Source organism: Euleptes europaea, chromosome 1, assembly GCF_029931775.1.
Source record: "Euleptes europaea isolate rEulEur1 chromosome 1, rEulEur1.hap1, whole genome shotgun sequence".
Lineage (NCBI taxonomy): Eukaryota > Metazoa > Chordata > Lepidosauria > Squamata > Sphaerodactylidae > Euleptes > Euleptes europaea.
In genome coordinates this window covers 79,951,166-79,972,334 of record NC_079312.1, presented here as the reverse complement: position 1 = coordinate 79,972,334, position 21,169 = coordinate 79,951,166, and the positions used below count along the sequence as shown (strand labels likewise).

The 21,169-nt window shown below is 46.9% G+C and overlaps 1 protein-coding gene across 3 annotated transcripts; it reads right to left on the bottom strand.

The window, feature by feature from the left end:
* Positions 1–241: 241 nt before the first annotated feature.
* CLTB (clathrin light chain B) lies at positions 242–20,864 on the bottom strand. 3 transcript variants are annotated; one of them, XM_056856405.1, is made up of 6 exons: positions 20,684–20,864; positions 15,082–15,128; positions 6,022–6,139; positions 4,216–4,327; positions 1,693–1,746; positions 245–544 (listed from the first exon to the last, which is right to left on the bottom strand). In XM_056856405.1, exons 1-6 carry the CDS (start codon positions 20,862–20,864, stop codon positions 373–375), a joined length of 684 nt encoding a protein of 227 aa, XP_056712383.1. In that variant the 3' UTR covers positions 245–372. The 3 variants fall into 3 exon arrangements, with proteins under 3 accessions (XP_056712391.1, XP_056712400.1, XP_056712383.1); XM_056856413.1 differs by lacking the exons at positions 6,022–6,139; positions 15,082–15,128 and adding an exon at positions 9,818–9,848 and having other exon boundaries at positions 242–589; positions 20,700–20,864; XM_056856422.1 differs by lacking the exons at positions 1,693–1,746; positions 6,022–6,139; positions 15,082–15,128 and adding an exon at positions 9,818–9,848 and having other exon boundaries at positions 242–544; positions 20,700–20,864.
* Between the last annotated feature and the right edge of the window lie 305 nt (positions 20,865–21,169).

Below are 21,169 nucleotides of genomic sequence, written 5' to 3'. Positions count from 1 at the left end.
GGGACTGAGGCCTCCTTGACCAGTGGAAAGAGGGCATAGGAGTGCTCCCGGCACTGTGAAAGAGGGAGTGATCATCCTGAAGGCAGCAGGTGCAGGAACCAAAGAGGGCTGCTGCCCAAGGAACCACACAGTTAATAAATATGTGTAAAAAGATACCAATGCACCCTTTTAAGCAAAGTAAAATCAAGGGGAGGGGCTACAGGCAGCCACCCAGCCCGAGTGGCGCGAACGTAGGAGAGAGGTGGGGGCAGGAGTGGGATGCTTTTTGGGTCTCCTGCTGGTCGCCCTCTAAGCCTGTTGTGCTGCAGCTATGCCTGCTGGCAAAAGAGTGACCCACATCCTCACTCCCACCCCAGCCCCTCCTCGGCTAGGCTAGCGGGCCAGAGGCGTCTGTTTGAGGGAGATCAGCACGGATCTCATGCGCGACACATCCTTGGACTGCTTGCTGCTCTTAGGGTTGAAGTCACAGAGCTGGGCCACTTTTTCCCATTCAGTGCCAGGAGTCTCTTCCTTGGATTCTTTCAGAAAGGCTTCCTCTGAGGCCCTGGGAAGAAGGCAAACAAGAAAACAGGTGTCAACCCACGGAGCTCTTGTCAACGTAAAGGAGGGGGCGGAGACTGCAGATCTTTCTACAGGGAGCACACAGAGCCCTCAAGGTACTGAACTCATAGCATGTGCAACTACTTGGGGGAACTCTCCTGAATATAAATATTTGGGAGTGTAGAATACTTCACATGCCAATGGCGGCCTTTTTATCTTTCTGTGCAGCTGAACGTTTGTGTATGGATACCAACCTGAGATGAAAAATGGCACCACTGAGAATTTGCTTTCTTGCCACAAGGCCATGCCTGCACCACACGTGCGGCCAAGATGAGCACAGCCCACCAGCAATCTTGGGTGGCCCACCAGGGGCTCAGTAAATGTCCTGCTGTTGCTGCCTGCCTGGGACTGCAATGGCAGGGTGGTTGTCAAGCATCGGGCGGGCCACAATGCAAAGACGGGTGGAATGCGTTCAGCTCAGTGAATCACAGCTTGGGCAGTCCAGATCTAAAGAATTTTGTAAGGATGTTATCAAAATTAAATGAGATTTTTTATTGTGGAAAGGTCACTGAATGACTCGGGGAGGGGGGAAAGGATGGGGACGACAGGTGTCGTTCATCATAGCTTTTGTCAGACAGCGTGGCTGTGGCACTTAGGCAACCTCACTGACACACATGAACACATGAAGCTGCCTTATACTAAATCAGACCTTTGGTCCATCAAGGACCACCCAGGATTCAATTCTGGAAGAGATGTGTTTGCTGGAAACTACTATATGAAGTTACTAATCAGAAGCAATCATTTATACATCAAGAAATTAGTATATAACACATATATCTCCCAGCTATGAGAACAGCATCTTGCATATCAATACCAAAGAAATGCTAGACTTGCTAAATGAAAGAGGAGGCGACATGGTCAAACATGAATGTGTGAGCTTGGAAGTTCTTTCTATAAAAGGAATAACTGGTACAGCATGATCCTGTTCTGCAATATTTTCTGGAGCCCCTTCTCCAGTAAGATGTCTGGCAGAAGGCAAATGTCTATCTGAGTTCTAACGTAACCAACATGCTCATTGTAAGGCCTGGAAATCTCACTCATCTGCGTGTGGGGATCTTCCTAGGAAAGGTTAACAAAGGGAAAGAGACGTACACGTAGCCAATCACATCGGCATCTGGCTGCTGGTAAAAGGCTTTGTCAGCAATCCTACGGTGCGACCCAAAGACGGGAGAAAGTGCAGAGCAGAGAGGCAGCGAAGAGTTAGAGAGAGAAAGAAAGGTTAGTACCCTCAGTGGGCAGAGCAACAGAATTCGACAGTACAGGACAGTATAGGCGCTTGTTAGAAATTCTTTAGTCAAATGCTTAGGAGAGATGGGAAGAAGCCCCATACCAAGACAAATATCTGGCATTGAGCAACCACAGAAAACAGCTTTGGAGAAGCACTGGAATGGAATCTTCCAAAGACAGACACTGTTGGCTGTAGGTAGCAGAAGGAGGGTCCACCCACAATCTCTTGACTAACTACTCCAGCAATGTCTGAGGAGGCTAACGTTTGCACCCAGCGGTTAACACGGAAATGACTGGCTTCATGCTGCAGATAACCCAGGAGTGATTGTTTTTATTTACATTCTTTGTAGTCTACCTTTCTCACAGGGACTCAAGGCGGATTACACAGAGTGAGTCAGTACAGGCAACAAAACAGGACATTCAATAAACCATGCATTAGGATTGCAGAAGTCTGGAACCAACCAGAAAGAACTGAAGCATAGCATGAGGATTAACATGACACATGATAGGATCCTACTTACAGCAAGCTACACACAGCAGAATAGAGCACAGTCCCCAATCATTTATCTGAGTAAGTTTGTGAACCATTTTGTACAGTGCCAACCTTATTACCTACGGTATGCAGAAAAGCCTTCTTGAAGAATGCCATTTTGCATCGTTTGTGGAAGGCCAGGAGAGTGGGAGCCTTCCTGACCTCCACAGGCAGGCCGTTCCATAAGGAGGGAGCCACAACGGAGAAAGCACATGTACAGGCAGTGGTTGATTTAACCCATTTCCAGGTTGGCACTTGCAGAAGCCATGGCTGACCTGAGCAAGGCTGCTGTGGTGGAGCACAGAGGGAGAGGTGTTCCCGCAGATGAGAGGGACCAAGACCATGAAGGGCTTTCTATGTGATAGCCAAGACCTTAAACTGAGCCTAGGAACTGAAGATCAGCCAATGGAGTGTCTGCAGAATGGGAGAAATATGCATGCTCTATCTAGCTCCCGATAACAGCCGAGCCACGGCATTCTGCACCAGCTGGAGTTTCCAAATTGATTTTGAGGGGAGACCAGTATCTGGTCTCAGTAGTCTAGTCTAGTCTCAGTGTTTCTGTGGCATGGGTCCAGGTGGCCAGATCAGCTGTATCAAAGCAAAGTCTTGCTGCCTGGCTAAGGCTACTCACCAATCCATTATTTGGCATTGGTCAGTATTGTTCAGGACTGGCAAATGAGGATGATGGTAATCACATGGCCTGAGATAATTGACTTCTGAACTCCCTGCCCAGTCCTTGCTGAGCTTCCTTGCCCTTAGGACACACTGCCTGCAGCCAAAAGAGCCTGCTCCCTTCTGCAGTGCTGTGTTACAGCTCCCAAGAGGCAGCTTCATGACACTGAACCTTTATGTTTAGATTTTATTTTATTCAGTTTGTACCCCGCTCTATTTCCCGGCCAGGCTTGCAATATTCTGGGTGTTGATGGTGGAGAGCGTCATGATCTGGAGATGGAAGGTGCTTTGAAGCACAACGGGAGTCCCAGGGACTCTGGCAGCTGCTTACTTTCCCAGGGAAGGGAGCCATAAAAGGCACCGAGAGGTCAGCAAGAGCAGAGATGCTTTTCTGCAAAGAGATAACTATTTGTTCCACCTCAGGAAGGGCAAGATGGCCAGCTGTTGCAAAACATGATCTGGGTATTGAGATGTGTGGAATGTGTGCCCTTGGTTGATTGGGAGATTGGGGTTCACCATCCACATGGGGGTGAGTTTCCTAAATCTGGATTGGGGAAGAGACTTTCCGCCACCTAAGGCAGGAAGAGTTAAAAGGCTGATAACTTGCAGTTAGCAGTGTTCAGATGCTAGGAGCTGGTCTCTCCTGCATGTAGCAGGTGGGAGTCAGGATTTGCATTCGCTCCATAGATATCCATAGAGGGCTGTCAGACGTACACTTCTGTATTGTTAAATTGAGCTTAGTGCAATGGTTTTTCCTGTTAGTTTCCTTAGATCTGTGAACTATTAGGCATGATAGTTATTTGCCATTGTCCTGTGCCCTAGCTGAATAGCCTGTAGCAATAGAGTTTTCCTGTTTAAGAGAGCAGGTGGTGTTTTGAACGCCTCCCCACATAGCCTTAGCCTCTCACTCACACTAAACACATGTGCACAGAGAAAGGGCAGAAGTAGTTGGGAAATTCTGCCCTTTGCACTTGCTCAGAAGCAGCCTTTCCTAGTGTTCCCCAAGTCACTGGTAAAGTGGGAGGCTGGATTTAAACTTAGGGTGGTGGCATAAAGAAGAGGAACACGCTACATGCATGTAAACACACACAGACCCTGGGCGGGTGTATGACAGTGAGATACACTAATATTGCTGTTATTGGCAAAGTTAAAACAGGTAGGGTGCTTATTCCTCCCAGCCATACCTGTTATTGACCCGGTTCCTCTCCATTTGTTCATTCTGCCGCAAGTTCCACTCTTCCAGATCCTTCTTGGCTTTTTCACGCCATTCCTGTTCTAACACTTTTGAAGAAGCATCTGAAATGAGAGATACATGACTGGTAGGAAAGGGCTTTCCCAGTCACTTGAGTACCATGCAAAGCTGACTTCCCACTGGCAGGAGAGGTTCCTTGAACAGGTATGTTTCTGTGGGCAAACTGTCAGCAGTAACTCATGTGTCCAGCTTGAGAGAAGGTAATGGGTTTCCATGGGGTGGAAGGGATAAAGGCCTGAACAGACTGCACATGGGGAGAGGGGCCAGGAGTAGATGTATAAAAGCACTTATGGAGTCGGATTTTCCTTTAAAGAGGAGCTGGTGCTAGTCTTTCACCTGTGAAGCAAGCTTTTGCTTTCCCATCACACATCAACAGTAGGGTTACCAGCTCCGGGTTGGGAAATACCTGGAAATTTGGGGGGGAGGGGGTTGGAGCCTGAGGAGGGCGGGGTTTGGAGAGGGGGAGACTTCAATGCCATAGAGTCCAATTGCCAAAGTGGCCATTTTCTCCAGGGGAGCTGATCTCTGTCTCCTCGAGATCAGTTGTAATAGCGGGAGATCTCCAGCCACCACCTGGAGGTTGGCAACCCTAATCAACAGACTGCAAACACTAAGCCACCCTGCTGCCTTCAGTCAGGCTATATTTTTTTACTTTACATTATTTCCCAGCATGACTGTCTTTTCTAAACTTCTGCTCAGAATTTAATCTCTGAAAGCCAATTGGCCAGGGATGAGGAGGTAGCTTTGCGACTGACACATGGGCCAGCCAATCAACACGGTGAAGAGCACAGCTTTGAAAGGGGTTGGAAATTCTTCATGATTGACGTGGTGGGTGCAGTGCAAATTCAAGTTCTGCTCTAAAAGGGAAACATGTTTCCTAAGAACCTGCTCCTTAAAAGAAAGCTGTACCTGTGTCAGATATGTGGCCAGGGCACTTCTGCAGCAAGTTCACTGCAGAAATGACCTGCCGCAGAAATGCATAAATACTAAAAAGGCTGGTGAGACTCACAGTTATGGAGGCTCACAAGTACTGTCTACCCAGTGCCTGCTGAAGTTTTTTGTGATGGTTTTTCAAGTAATACCTGTAGTCAGTAGTATTTTCTTTTTCTAACCTATTTTTTTAACCCACCTTGAGTCACTGTGAGAAAGGAAGACTATAAAGTAAATAGACCCCACCATTATCCTTTTCCAGCTGTCCCCCTATTTATATATTCCCCCTGCTCTATATATTTTATATTTCATTCCCCATTATCACCCTTTTAATTGTTCTGCTCATGTCATCTCCTTATTTCATCTAGAGTTGCCAAACTCCAGGTACTAGCTGGAGATCTCCTGCTATTACCAGTGATCTCCAGCCGATAGAGATCAGTTCACCTGGAGAAAATGGCCGCTTTGGCAATTGGACTCTAATGCATTGAAGTCCCTCCCCTCCCCAAACCCTGCCCTCCACAGGCTCCACCCCAAAAACCTCCCGCCGGTGGCAAAGAGGGACCTGGCAACCCTAATTTCATCTCATCTCTTCATCTCTTCCAGCAATAGGCCTCAAGTTCATTTCTGCCTGCATACGTGTCTTTTCCTTCATTCAGTTAGTGTCCCCTCTTTTTTCCCCTCTTGGCTCAAATTTCTACATCACTTTCTGCCCTTCAAAATCCTACATGATAATTTAAAATGCACACTGACATATCCACACAATGTAAGTTTGTATAGTTTATATTCCTTGTCACATTCTCAATCTTACCCAGCTCTTGCAGTCTCTTTTTCTGCTCCTCTCGCCATTTGCGAATACTCTCCGGCTCCTGTGTCAATCGGTCAGCTCGGGCAATGGCTGCATAGGCATCTGTGGGTCCGTTGGATTCCTTCAGACAAAAAAAATAGCATGTAAAATCCAGGATGTTCTCCCATATCCACCCACAGCCCTGACCAGCAATTTCTCTGTGGTATAGTGAGATGCATACAAGCCATGAATGTCTAGTCTCTCCTGTGTAGGGTTGCCAACCTCCAGGTAGTAGCTGGAGATCTCGTGCTATTACAACTGATCTCCAGGTGACAGCCATCAGTTCACCTGGAGAAAATGGCCGCTTTGGTAATTGCACTCTATGGCATTGAAGTCCCCCCCCCTCCCCAAACCCCGCCCTCCTCAGGCCCTGCCCCAAAAATCTCCAGGTACTTCCCAACCCAATGCTGGCAACCCTAACTCTATGGCATTATACCCCATTGAAGTCCCTCCCCTCCCCAAACCCTGCCCTCCTTAGGCTCCACCCCAAAAAATCTCCAGGTATTTCCCAACCCGGAGCTGGCAACCCTACTCCTGTGGTAAGAATTTCTACATAGAGTTATGGGTAAGGCCTAGTCCTGGATATCCTGTATACATGTTCCTTTTCCAGTGCCCAGTGAACAGAATAGGAGATAAAGAACAAAACAGGGATGGGTCTGAGCATCTAGGGCCCAAGAGCAACTGCTGTGACTAGGCTAGGGTTATAGGAGCCTAATGTATCTCCTTTATAAGCCATGTACCTGCCCAGCCCTATAGAATTTGCCATTCGCTGCCAACATGACTTTCATCTTTGTGCTCCAAGGAAAATCCTACAGTTGCAAGAAGGAATGGTTGCAAGCTGTGCCTCTGTGATATCATCCCTGTGATGTCACAGTTAGTCTTAAAGAATTAGTGTGTTGTTGCCTTTGAAGAGAACACAGTCTTCCTTTTCAATTGGTCTTAGAATCACATTGATGTCATCAAGTGGCGTCACCATGGTAAGAACTGACTTTCATAGCTTCACACTGGCATCACGGGGGAAGTGCTAACTGTGGTGACCTTTACTTAAGGCCCAGTAATGATGGTAATAAAATAAACCAGCTGCACATCTGAGAAGGCCCACACAGTATGGGATCCATTTACACGGCCATTGTCTTGGTCCACAGCAGTACTCCCTGCAGTTACATCACAGAGGATTGCACAGCTTTCTACCAAAAATCGCCTGCTTTCACAAGCAGAACTGCCACCCCCCATAATGTGTTCATCTCATTATAACTATTAGTCAACCGCACACTTATGAGCATTCATCTGAGCCTACCCCTCCACCCTCCAGAATTTCAGGTTTCATGTTAAAAAGTGAGAACGTTTCTAAGAACGTTTCTAAGAACGTTTCTAAGTTACGTAGTAAAACGATTTTTGATCTTTACCATCTCAGAATGCAGGGGATGGGGCATTGGTGTGTGTGGAGAGAGAGGTAGCATATCTGAATGCTCCAGCACGTTAAAAAACCCTCTCTGTATGTAGAAAACTAGCACATTAATTGAAAACGTTCTAGCCTACGAGTCTCCTCCCATTTTTACCGCACAATCTGCTGTTTTTGTAGACCACCTGAGAAGTAAAACCTTAATAACGAGAACAGAATTCAACAGACAAAGCAGTTCCATCTGTAAGTCTAAATTAGGGTTGCCAACTGCCAGGTAGTAGCAGGAGATCTCCTGCTAATTCAACTGATTCTCAGCTGATAGAGATCAGATCACCTGGAGAAAAATGGCCGCTGTGGCAATTGAACTCTACGGCATTGAAGTTCCTCCCCTGCCCAAACCCCGCCCTCCACAGGCTCCGCCCCAAAAATCTCCCGCCAGTGGCAAAGAGGGACCTGGCAACCCTAGTCTAAATACACATCTAAATGCAACTAACTATATGGATATAATTAAGGCCTATGGTATTTAAAGTTGTTTGGTTATTTTTCAGTTTCCAGGAAGTGATGGTGCCTGCATTTTCAGGAGTTAATTATCACTGCTAATTCATGCTGGGCTGGGCAAATGGTTACCACTAATATAACTCCCCAATCCCCTCTGGTATGCCATTATCACTGGGTACATTTGCTTATGCACTACATTTCTTAGTATGCTTCACAAATGCCAAGCAGATTGACTGTGTTAGCAATCCTGGAAGGCGCTTACAAACTCACCACTAGGTTTCTAAATAGGCTTGCCAACCTCCAGGTACTAGCTGGAGATTTCCTGCTGTTAACAACTGATATCCAGCCGATACAGATCAGTTCACCTGGAGAAAATGGCCGCTTTGGCAATTGGGCTCTATGGCATTGAAGTCCCTCCCCAAACCCTGCCCTCCTCAGGCTCTGCCCCAAAAGCCTCCCGCAGGTGGCGAAGAGGGACCTGGCAACCCTATTTCTAAAGCAGAACAACGATGGTCAAAGCACAACTATTTTATGGAGTCTAAGCTGAGCCTTGTTCTGCCATGCCAAAACATGAGCATGTGATCATTTTTGATTGGCTTCCCCTTGAGAGCTATAGAAGAATGCCATTAATACTATGCACATGTAAGGGGTCCTTTCTGCCTGAATGAATGAAACAGCCAAACAAGGAGGACAAGCGCCCTCGTGCTAAAAGGGGAGAGCTTGCAACCTTCAAATAATTTTTTTCTTTCTTTTTTTAAAGAAGCTTCTTAAATGAAGCGGGCATTAGCCTTGCACTATTTTCATTCTTTTTAAACAGCCACATGAGTACATGTGTTGAAGCAAGTACACACTCGCCCTTTCCTAGACTAAAAATTATATGTATTCAGTTTGGAAACACAGCTTGTATTAACGGCAGGGTGTCAGTGAAAATCCCCCACTTCCTCCCCCATCAAAGGATCGCTGAAATGTCTGGAGGCGGAGCTTCTGTACCTTTTTTTTTTGCAAAAGTAGTTTGTTCCATTTTCAGAATTATATTTATTTGTTATTTATTTATTTTATTACACTTCTACCCCACCCCCACCCCCAGCCAAAAGGCCAGGCTCAGGGCGGCTCATGAAAATAGCATATAATAAAACAGGATACAAAAACATCTAAAACAAACAGTTTAAAACAGCTCTATAAGATCTATTGACAAAAGGACAAAAATGTCCAATAGCGCCCTCAGGACGTAGCATCCAGTTGCAGCCGGTCGAGCAGATGATCAAGCCCCATAAAATGGAATAAATATCAGAAAAGGGGAAATCAGCAGTTGGGGGGGGGGAGTGTTAGGGAGGCCATCCTTTATAGAAAAAAGTATCCTTGCTAACAAATGAAAATAATCCCTTGTCCAACCTGAGGCTGGTGGGAATTCCCACACCTCTCCATTCTGTTATATATGTGACTCATCTTGCTCTGTGCCGGAGCGCTAGCTATTGTTACATGATAGATTTCATGGCCAGAATTTCAAGCCATACATATTTTAAATATCCATTTCTAGTACAACGGCACCAATTTTCAGTTTTCTATCCGTTCAGATTTAGCAATTTTGAAACATCACAAGCGGAACCCAACACACAAGCATAAATTACTATATTTTGAAACAGCTGCCAAATCCTATGGGACGAAAAAATAGGAACTCATCACCAACTCGCTCAATAAAAGGCTTCCTGAGGACTTCTGCAAAAGCTTCCCTGTATTTCTTCTGCTATTTATCCAAACTGCTTGGGTTGGATAAAGGGAAGAAGAAACTGGAAGTCTTGCTACTAAAGGAGGTTGGGCTGACAGAATCACAATCCCATGCAGCATTACACCGAGGGTTGCCAGGTCCCCCAGGTCTAGGGTTGCCAGGTCCCTCTTTGCCATCAGCAGGAGGTTTTGGGGTGGAGCCTGAGGAGGGTGGGGTTTGGGGAAGGGAGGGACTGCAATGCCATAGAGTCCAATTGCCAAAGCGGCCATTTTCTCCAGGTGAACTGATCTCTATTGGCTGGAGATCAGTTGTAATAACAGAAGATCTCCAGCTAGTACCTGCAGGTTGGCAACTGTACCCAGGTCACCAGTGGGGGGATGGGGGGGTAGGGTTGCCAGCTCCAGGTTGGGAAACTCCTGGAGATTTGAGGGTGGAGCCTGGGGAGGACAGGGACATCAGTGGGGTACAACGCCATAGAGTCCACCCTCCAAAGCATCCATTTTCTCCAAAGGAACTGATAATCTGTAGTCTGGAGATGAGCTGTAATTCTGGGGGATACCCAGGTGCCACCTGGAGGCTGGCAACCCTAGTTACACCCTTCTAAGTGAACTGGAGGCATTGGGCTATGTCACTGCTTAGGACACTGGTTCCCAACCAGGGGTCCATGGACCCCCAGGGGTCCGCGAGAACTAAATTAATGTCCGCAAAACAAAGTTATAAACCCATAATAAATTAATATTTTCAATTAAAAGTTCTCTATTATAAAAATATATATTCAAATATTATTCTAAGTTTAATGTTTAATTAACAGTTAAATTCTCAGAATTTTTATTTTGAACCTTGGGGTCCCTGCACCGAACAAAAAAGTCCTAGTGGTCCCTGGTCAAAAAAAGGTTGGGAACCACTGGCTTAGGATGATAGTGTCACTGCCTTACAGTGTACTGTCCTTCATCTTGCACGATGCCTTACCAATTCAGAAAGCTTTTTTCAATGTGAAACAGAAATCAAGTGACACCTTTAACACTAACCAAGCATAAGCTTTCACGAGTCAGAGTTCAAAGCTTTTCTGTCCAGTATGCATCTGATAAAAGTGAACTCTGGCTCAAGAAAGCTTATCCTGGAATAAGCTTGCTTAGTCTTAAATGTGATTGATTTCAGATTCAGTTTGCTGCAACAGCCTAACACAGCTACCCTTTTGGAGTTCTTAGCACATTTTTTAAAGTTTTATGTTCCTGCGGTATCTCCACTTTGTTTGCACTTGTTAATTGCGACTTCTGTTGTTACCAGGATGCAGCTAGGGGATGATTTCATCGTGGGATAAGATTTGGCCTGTTCTCACTTTCTGTGAGAGGCAGTGAGGTAAACAAAGAAGAGCAAACTGTCTCCCTAGAGAGAAGTGAAAAGTGACACCTGATTAAGGCAGGAATGGCACAGAGGGTGGCATCCAAGTTGGATGATCCAACCCTCAAGACCATTTCATCTGTTCCCTGAGAGCTTACAAGTTCTGCCCTGCTGTGTAAGGCAATACCAAACTGGACCCATTCTGGGGGGGAGGGGATCACGTCCTTCTTCTGAAGCTGCAACTTTTATGCAGGAGCCTCCACAGTGTTCCTCTCTGTCTTAGGCTCCTGGAGGAGAATTGTTATAGCCCTCCTCCGTGCAATTGTCCTCCATAGTGAAATGTGCCCAGTTATTCCTCCGTCATCTCCAGTAACTAAGGCACGCCCTCCCCCTGGCAGTCCTCAAAAGTAGGCCATCCCAAAGAAAACCTGGAATATTTTCTACCACAGACAAGTTACGACAGGTAAGTAACATAGATGCACTCAGCTATCTAGTTGCAACAGCTTGGATGACATCCCCATTACCACAAAGTAATTCCACTCCCTTTTCTCAGCCTGCATCAAACTCTGACTGTTGATACAGCCCAGCTCTCTGGCTAGGCAAATATATGGGTACCCAAAAGCTTGGGTGAAATAAAACCCAATTAAACAATGAGATATATTTATTACAAAGCGCACATGCAAATATATACCAAAACCAAGGGCACCATTAGCCCTTATGGCAGCAAATACAGGGTTGATGATCTAAAACCATATGCCAAACGTGTTTCCTCCCCCAGGCCTTCTTCAAAGGTCTAGTTACAATATATTATGCATTCATAAAAGGTAAAGCACCGGTGCAAGCACCAGGTCATTACTGACCAGTGGGGTGACATCACATCACAACATTTACTAGGCAGACTATGTTTACCAGGTATGTGTTTTAAAATGTATTCCAAATAGACTTTGTGCCTATGAAATTAGATTGTTACTAAAGTATGTTTAGACTTGTACATGCACACATCCAAGGAATACAGTCATAACATTTCCTCCTGAAACGGGCTGACATTGCCTTCAAAGTGTGCGTATCAGTATCAACCAAACAGACAGTGTTTTGGGCACCCAACTTTGTTTCGAGGTTGGGTCATTTCCCCCTCCGTTCTGTCCAGTAGGCAAATATAAGGCTCAGAAGCTGTTATCAGGATTTGATAAGGCTGGAGGTGAGCCAGAAAGGTGGAGGGGGGGGTTTGCCTCCCTGTGCTGAGCTGTCAGGCTCCCAGGCCATTTGAATCAGAAAACCACGCAGCCCTGCTTAAGTGCTTGCGCTGTTCTTCAGGGTGATTGGATTACATTCCACCCTCACACCCAATCCCCTAATCTAATTAAGTCTACCCATCTCCACTGGGATTATGCTGTTGTAAACCAGGCAAATGCCTCAGCAAGGAACAAGTGAAATGCTCCGCAGCAGCCACCGCCTTCATCAGCTTTGGCCAGAGCGGGTTTTTTGTATCTCAGGGTTTGGAATGGCAACGAAAAGGACACTGTATGTTACATTTCTCCTTGCAAAACATTACCCAAGTACAAAGCTTGCAATGGTGCTATTTAACTGTGGGCTGGTGTTAGCAGAAATGGAAGAGAGGGTAAGGGGGATGTATGGATGGAGGAGGTGCCATGGCTTAGGGGCAGAGCACTTGCTTTGCACGCAGGGAGTCCCAGGTTCAAGCCCTGGCATCTCCCGTTAAAAGATCTTAAGAGGCTGATGTTGGGAAAGACTTCTTTGATAGAGAGATATAAATTGCAGTTGGGGTGGGGAGAGGCTGCAGTTTTAAAAAGAAGATCAGCTGGGAAGGGGGCTGTTTCGCTTTTTCTTCCTGCATCCCATAAAAAAAAAGCCATCCCCAGGCAGCTTTTACTTCTGTTGAGAAAAATTTATATAACATGTTGCCTAGCAGAAGCAAAAGCAATTGGGGGGTGGGGGGGGTTGACAAGAAGGATATAGTTAAATAGCTCCTCTGAACACACACTCATACCCCTTTCCCTTTGAAACTGGAGCCTGAATAGCTGTACTCTATTAAACAAACAAGTCTGGAAAAATAATGACAGAACTTCCTATAATGCATAGTTGCACTTTAAGAGCACAACTAGACATAACAGCAGGACTTGCATGTATTCATACACATGTCCACCTGCTCAGCAGTCAAGTGGCACTGTGGGGATATCCTTTATAATAAAAATGGAGCATGTGAGGAAGGGGAGTTACACCCTGCCTCCTTCCCTTGGTCTGTTTTCAGCGCTTTTCTTTCAGCCTGGCTCACCTCCAGTGCCACAGCTGGCCTGAAAGAGTTATGCTGAGATCCATTGAGTGAAGCATGCTAAGCTGGGGGAGGGAGAAAGTTTAACTCCATTCCCCTGAGCGTCTTTGCAGCAGACCTCCCCGACCCCATCGCCCATCATATACAAAGGCAAATATATGTGGATCTCACCCCCCCCACCATCATCTCTAGTTTAGCCCTAAGAAAATCTCACAAACCACAAAGGTATGGTGGACCCTAAGTCAATGTTGGGAGAAACACTACAAGAACATGGGCTAGAGTTGCCAAGTCCCTCTTCACCACCAGTAGGAGATGTTTGAGGCAGAGCCTGAGGAGGGCAGGGTTTGGGGAGGGGAGGGACTTCAATGCCATAGAGTCCAATTGCCAAAGCGCCCATTTTCTCCAGGTGAACTGATCTCAATCGGCTGGAGATCAGGTGTAATAGCAGGAGATCTCCAGCTAGTACCTGGAGGCTGGCAACCTAACATGGGCCCATGGTTGCCAAATTGTCTGATGACAAATTAAAGCATAGCAAATCTTGGTTTGCAATGAATGTACAATTAATAGGGATCTGCATCTCATCTGCTATACTCAGATGTGTCGGAACACCTGTTTGCCACATTCACTCTTCACATCTTCAAGTATACAGTGAAAATTCCTTAGGGTTACACCTAAAAACATGACCCATAAACAAGTTCTTGCTTTCTTTCACAACAACACCCCATTCCAGCTCTCAAGAAGATGGATGGCAAGGAAGGCACCCACTGATAGCCACCTTTGCCTAATATATAAAAGAAAGAAAAAGCTGTACAAGCCCCCTCTGCCCTTTCAAAACATCTGGATTGTGCCTACTAGGCTACAGCTTTCTCACCCTCTACTGTTACTCTGCCAGGTAAAACCACTGGATTCAGTCCTAACAAAGCATTGGTGGCCATGAGTCGCATGTATGTCTGAAGAAACCTGGTCAGTACTGCAAAGTGGGAAGGGCCACGGAACTTTTTCACCGCTTGTATGATGGTTTTCCAGCTTTGAGAATCCTCTCCATGAAGACATACAGGTATGGTGTCTGTGATTTTCCTTCACCCACCAGGGGTGGCGGGTGGTGAAAAGTGCAGCCGACTTATGGCAACCTCGTAGGGTTTTCAACATAAGAGATGTTCAGAGGTGGTTTGCCATTGCCTGCCTCCACATAGTGACCCTGGACTTCCTTGGTAGCCTCCTATCCAAATACTAGCCAGGGCTGACCCTGCTTAGCTTCTGAGATCTGACAAGATCAGGCAAGCCTGAGCCATCCAGGTCAGGGCACACCCACAGGATACCATTTTTAAACAATTCAAATACACTAGACAAAACCTTTTCATTACTACAGTACTCAAAAGTGGCTGCTCATTTCTTAGTCTACTCACCCCTCCTATTCTCTTTGTACCCCAAACCAAATTGCTTACCCCATTGATTACCCAGCCTGATAGCGCCTATCAATTCATTTCCTGCCTTAAATACAACAACCTCTGACCATGACAGAACTGCCCTCCATGTAACCATTACAAGATGTGCTTAAGGAGCTGCTGTGGAGAAAGACGATGCTGCAGCTATTCAAGATGCGGGTGCAATATCAGTGTTTCCCTTCCATGGGACATCTCAGTGAATCTTCCCCTGATGTTTCAGTCCAGCTATTTCAGTTGATCCCCACAATGTCACTGAGATTGCTGGCTTTCAAGACCAAGCATTGCTCCCTTTCAAAACCCAAGCAAGTGCACAGATTCTCACCTGAAAAAAATCTCCATTCACAGTGGCCCCGGTGCTCTCAAAGTCACCTGCCGAGGAAGGAAAAGAACAAAGTGTTAGTCATTTGCATTGCATTTATTTATATCTCCAATGGCTCTCCCCTTCTCCTCCCTGTGGGGTAGGTTAGGCTGACAGACCGCGACAGACCCAAAGTTACCCAGCAAGCTTCCATGGCAGAGCGCTGATTTGAACCCAGGTCTTCCAGTATACGAGTCTGACACTCTGACCACTACACCATGCTGGCTCTCTAGTCAGTGGTGGGTAGCAGCAGAAGGCTGAACCTGAAGTGCTGCACACTACAGGCTTCCTGCCTTATGATTGGGGGGGGGGCGGAAGCTGACTTCATCTTGGAAGCACCTCCATGGTGGGATGGGGGGGGAGAGAGGATGGAATGTACAAAAAACAGCAAGGCATGGGAGTTGAAAGAAGATATAAAGAGGCTCCAGCAGAACTGAGAGCATCAGGCAGAGATTTAGGTTAACTGGGGACAGAGGGTGCAGGAATCTCTCATTCTCACATTCCTCTTCCATCATCTCAAAACTAATAAGGTCACTTATGCATGGTCGGTTTAGCCTCCTTCATTCCCTGTTTCAGGCAGGATCAAAGTAACCCGGGTTGGGTCAAACTGTATGCATTGGCTGGAATGATCAGGGATAAAACCCTGTGCTAATGGAGGCATGAATAGAAAAGCATTCTCCCAAGTTCAAATCAAGTCCCACCCCTTTAATTGATGCTCTGTAATTGGCTCACCTCATGAGAGAACATTTCCTTCCCCCCAGACCCAACTGCCGCATAAAAAAGCATTTTAAGAACAAAAAACAAAAAGCGGAGCCATTTGAAAGAGGGGGGGGCGGGCGAAATCCAAGCCTCCTTTTAAAAAAGCCTTTCTTTCTCTCAGAAAGCACTCCCAGGAAGCACTTGAATCCCTCCCTGCCTCTTTACACACTTCTTCGTGATTGGCTGTGAGAGATGCCAATCTTCTATGCTTCCCTTTTATATGTGTGTGTGTGTTAAGTGCCGTCAAGTGGCTTCCGACTCATGGCGACCCTATGAATGAAAGTCCTCCAAAATGACCTCTCTTTGACAGCCTTGCTCAGATCTTGCAAACTGAAGGCTGTGGCTTCCTTTATTGAGTCAATCCATCTCTTGTTGGGTCTTCCTCTTTTCCTGCTGCCCTCAACTTTTCCTAGCATGACTGTCTTTTCCAGAGACTCTTGTCGTCTCATGACATGACCAAAATACGATAGCCTCAGTTTAGTGGTTTTAGCTTCTAGGGTCAGTTCAGGCTTGTTCCCTTATATGGCTATCAGCAAACAGAACAGAAGAGGGGGTTGGAAAGGGGGGAGGGAAGCTCAACGGGAGGCAGGCATATGCACGCTCTTTCAATCTGGTTTGAGCCAGGAAAGACAGTTTGACTCGGGTAAGAAGAGGAATGGGAAAAGCCGGGTTCGTTTAAGGTTGAAACGGGGTTGAGCCAAAAAGAAATGAGGTAACGTGCATTTTCAAAAACTTGATCCTGGCTGAAACAGGGAATGAAGGTGGCTAAACCGACCATGCATAAGTGACATTTTCAGTTTCCTATTATAATCTTTTGGACAACCTTCCTGGTAACAGTATGTGTATCAATCTGTGACTCATTCTCCTAAGACCTAGATAAGGAACCAGCCACTAAATGCCTAAGTACAGGAAACTTTGCAGAGATTAAAATTGTGTGGAATGTTCTTGGAAGCCTGATGCATGTCAAAAATCCCCACCAAGGTCAATGAGACTTACTTTTCAGTAATTATGCTTAGGCTTTCCAGAAGTTAGGATGGAGCTGAAAGAGTTATTGACATGGGCTTTTGTAGGCAAGGACCTAATTCATTAGATGCACAAAGTGGAAAGAAAAAGCAGTGGGGAAAGTACAAATTCATGGGCAGTGGTAGAGTGGGCAGAGGTGGGGTGGACGAAAAATGGAGTTAATACACTAGATATGCCGCCTGATGCTGTGCCTGTTTACTCAGAAGTCAATCCCTCTTTAATCAAAGGGGCTGTGGGGATGTGGCTCAGTTAGTAGAGCCTCTGCTTGGCATGCAGAAGGTCACAGGTTCAAATCCCCGGCATCTCCAGTTAAAAGGACTAGGCACGTAGGTGATTTGAAAGACCTCTGCCTGAGACCCTGGAGAGCCACTGCCGATCTGAGTAGACAATACTGACTTTGATGGACTAAGAGTCTGATTCAGGATAAGGCAGCTTCATGTGTTCAATGGACCTTACTCAAAACTAAAAAGGAATATGACAGCCGCCTAAATTACTACAGACAGAAATGCAAGGAACATATCCTGATTTACAAAAGGTACAATACAAATACAAAAACGAGCAGTATAATATTTTTAATTAGGAGGACCAATCAAAATAGCAAGCGCAAGCTTTTGCATTCCCCCTGTTTATTTAGAGATAAAATAACATTGCTGGAATATCAATGTGTTGATAAGTAAAAAATAGTGGTGCCATTGCATGGAAACAATTGCTTTTCGTAAGAGGCGACCCCAAATCCAAAAGAATCAGATTTCTTAACCACACTTCTACAGCTTCTCATTCAAAGTTCCTTAAAATTCCTTAAAGTTTTTTAAAGTTAAAGTGATTTCAAGGTTAGAGCGAGCATGTTCGGGAAGACTACAACCCGCTGGTTTTAATCTGTTTCTGTTTTCACGTTTGATTTGTGCCCATTTATCACCTTATGAAGGAACTGTCTGTGTAAGTGACAGAAGGGCACTGTGGGCAGATGATGGAATGTATGACCTCCAGGGAGAATATGCCCTTGATAAATACTCCCATCCAAGTGTTGTAGCGAAGGGAGAGGCTGCAAATGCCATATTTCTTGTTTGTTAAAGGCACAAGGACCCCATTCTGTATTAAACCTTAGCACCCTAAGAAGAGTTAGCTGCTTGCATCTAACATGTCAGTCTTAGCTCTCCCTAGGATTGCCAGAATACCCTATCAAACCTAACAAGTAATCCCATTATTTCAAAAGCAGAACCCAGATAGATCTACTTTTAAAACATAACATTTTGGCCAGGAGAATCAAGTTCTGCTCCTGATCTGATGTACTGAGAGAACTTTTTCCTGTCTACATCCTTATCCTGTTTGGGAGGTGGGGGGAGAGAACGTTGGTACCCCTGGTGAAGTTCTAGGCTAAACCAAACTGTCTTTAAGGGCAGCAAGTCCAGAAGAGGGGGGTGAAGATCTGCTATAGCCATATTTTAGCCTTTGATGAAGACAAAACATGACTGAATTTTTGAAGCTTCTGGACAGCTCACTAGGAACATGGTTGGAAGTACCAGCTAGAAACACTCCCTCAGTTCCCAAGGTCTTTGGAAACAGTAACTTGGGCTTTTTTAATTTACCTTTTTAAACAGTCATTTTTTTCTGTATATGTTTTGTTGATGCCCACCATGGATCAGGAGGGAGGTGAGCATATAAGTATTTAAAATAAATAAATAACCATGGCCAAAGAGAACAAATTTCTTGTTTGGAAACAGAGTGCTTTCAGGGGCCCTCTCTCAGCTGAGGCAGAGTTGCCTTGTTATTCTGTTCCTTATGCCTTCCAGAATGGTACGACATTGAGAAACTGCAGCAATGAAGCATTTCTCAGCATGCTGATACAGTGGTCAGAAGAGCTTCATCTGCGACATTTGTGAGAATCAGACACATGTCAAGGCACACAAGCATAGCATTTAAAAAGAACATAAGAACATAAGAAAAGCCATGCTGGATCAGACCAAGGTCCATCAAGTCCAGCAGACTGTTCACACAAAGGCCAACCAGGTGCCTCTAGGAAGCCCACAAACAAGACGACTGCAGCAGCATTATCCTGCCTGTGTTCCACAGCGCCTAATTTAATAGGCATGCTCATCTGATCCTGGAGAGAATAGGTATGCATCATAACTAGTATCCATTTTTACTAGTAGCCATAAATACTCCTCTCCTCCATGAACATGTCCACTCCACTCTTAAAGCCTTCCAAGTTGGCAGCCATCACCACATCCTGGGGCAGGGAATCCCACAATTTAAATGTGTGAAGAAATACTTCCTTTTATCTGTTTTGAATCTCTCGCCTTCCAGCTTCAGCAGATGACCCCATGTTCTAGTATTATGAGAGAGGGAGAAAAGCTTCTCCCTGTCCAAAGAACTGGCAACCCTAAGCAGAGCTAAGAAAGGAAGTCGAGGAGGAAAAGTCGCCATTGTGCTGCTCTGATACTCAAAGAGCATAATTCCTTTCCTAATTCCTTACACAAGCTTGTCCCCTTCCCTGATCTTCCACCTTGAGTATCTGGCTACACCCAGGATGACTGGGTCTGGTCTGGCAACATTTGCAGGGACTCCTCCCAAAGTCAAACCGAAGCTTCAGTACGCCTACCTCACATACGATACACCCACAGAGAATCCAAACCCTTCCTTCCGCAGCCTGTCCACCCAGTCCTGCTGCAGCCAAGGAAGGAGTTAGAGCTTTTCTGATGGGTCACACTGACCTGGCTTGCCCTGGGCCTCCTTGCTGGAGACAAATGTGACCCACTAAGCTCTCTTTCCTCAGGTAGAAGAAGTTGCTTCGAAGGGCAAGGGCTGCTTGTCTCTTCGGAGAATCCCAAAGCATGGCCAGTCTTTGATACAGATAAGAAGACTCTGGGATAAAAGGCCACTATAGTAAGTGCCCTGGGCAGAACAGAAGGTGGCTCAAGTATCTTCTCTACCGTGGACTTCTTGACATTCTCTCTAAGGCTGTTGTGGGAGGATCATGACTCAGTTGTAGAGGACCTCCTTGGCAGACAAAAAGTCCCAGGTTTGACAGCATCCCCAGTTAAAAGGATCCCAGATTCAATCCCTGGCATCTCCAGTTAAAGGGACTAGGCAGGCAGGTGATGTGAAAGACCTCTACCTGAGAACTTGGAGAGCCCAAGTAGGTGATGTGAAAGACCTCTTCCTGAGCCCCTGGAGAGCTGCTGTCAGTCTGAGTAAACAATACTGACTTTGATGGACCAAGGGTCTGATTCAGTATAAGGCAGGTTCATGTGGTCAGGTAATAGGTGATGGGAAAAACCACAACCAGACAACCCCTGCCAGTCAGAGCAGACAAAAACGACTTCGATAGTCCGATGGTCTGACTCAGCATGCAGCCGGAACACCATCCAGACAGCAGAAGGTGCCATTTCAGTTATAAATAGCAGCAGCACCCGGACTGACGCCTTGGCCAGCATGAAGCTCCAACAGCCGCCTCCAAATGCCCAGGGAGCCCCTGCGCTTCCCACCTCTGGAAACGTTGCGTGTGCAGCCTAGCCCGCCCCCCTCCCTCCCTCATCGGCCCCTTGCTTGGGATGTCCTAGAGCTCTTCTCCCCTGGCCAGAAAAAGAGGGCGATCTGAGCGGGCTCTCTGCTCCACACCCCTGCAAACGCCAGCGGTTGCTTCCTGTTCCCAGGGCCGGAGGAGGTCCCAGCCGTTCCGCGGCGATCCTGCCGGGCTGCTGGGTCCTGTAGGCCCATTGAGGGTTTCCCCCCCCCCCGCCCCATCCCGAAAGAGGCGCAAAGCGGTCCCCATTGCCGCACTCACCCGCCTGCTCCGCCGCCTGCGGCTCCCCGCAGCCCCCCTCGGCCGCGCCGAAGCCCTCGTCGTTCTCGATGCCCGCGATCTCGCTCTCCTGCTGGGCCAGGAAGGCAGCCGCCGGGTCCTCCTCGGGGGCCTCGGCCGCCCCGCTCTCCGAGGAGGAGAAGAAGCCGAAGTCATCGGCCATGGTGCTTCCCCCGGCGCCCGGCCCTCCTGCGCGGGGATGGGCGCTGAGCAGGGCGACCCGCGGCAGGGAGGGAAGGAAGGAAGGAAGCCCGCGCTCAGCTGTCACTGCGGCGCCTGCAGGAGGAGCCTGGCGATGCGCGAGGGAGGGAGGGAGGGAGGGAGGGAGGGGGGCTGACGTCACCAACCGAGCTTCCGAGGCTCGCTGGCGCCACCAGAGGGCAGTGCAGCCACGAAGCCGGCTTTCCCGTCGCCTCGCCGGGAATCGCATCCGTGCCACGGGGCATCGTCGCAGCAAGGGGAGGCTCT

Excerpts from the sequence above, each read along its gene's own strand:
- CLTB (XM_056856405.1), bottom strand. The coding sequence starts at position 20,864 with ATGGCCGATGACTTCGGCTTCTTCTCCTCCTCGGAGAGCGGGGCGGCC. Across the intron at positions 6,140-15,081 it reads TGAATGGAGATTTTTTTCAG|GAATCCAACGGACCCACAGA; the intron begins GTGAGAATCTGT and ends TTTTGTCTGAAG. Across the intron at positions 545-1,692 it reads GCCGATGTGATTGGCTACGT|GGCCTCAGAGGAAGCCTTTC; the intron begins GTACGTCTCTTT and ends CCTTCTTCCCAG.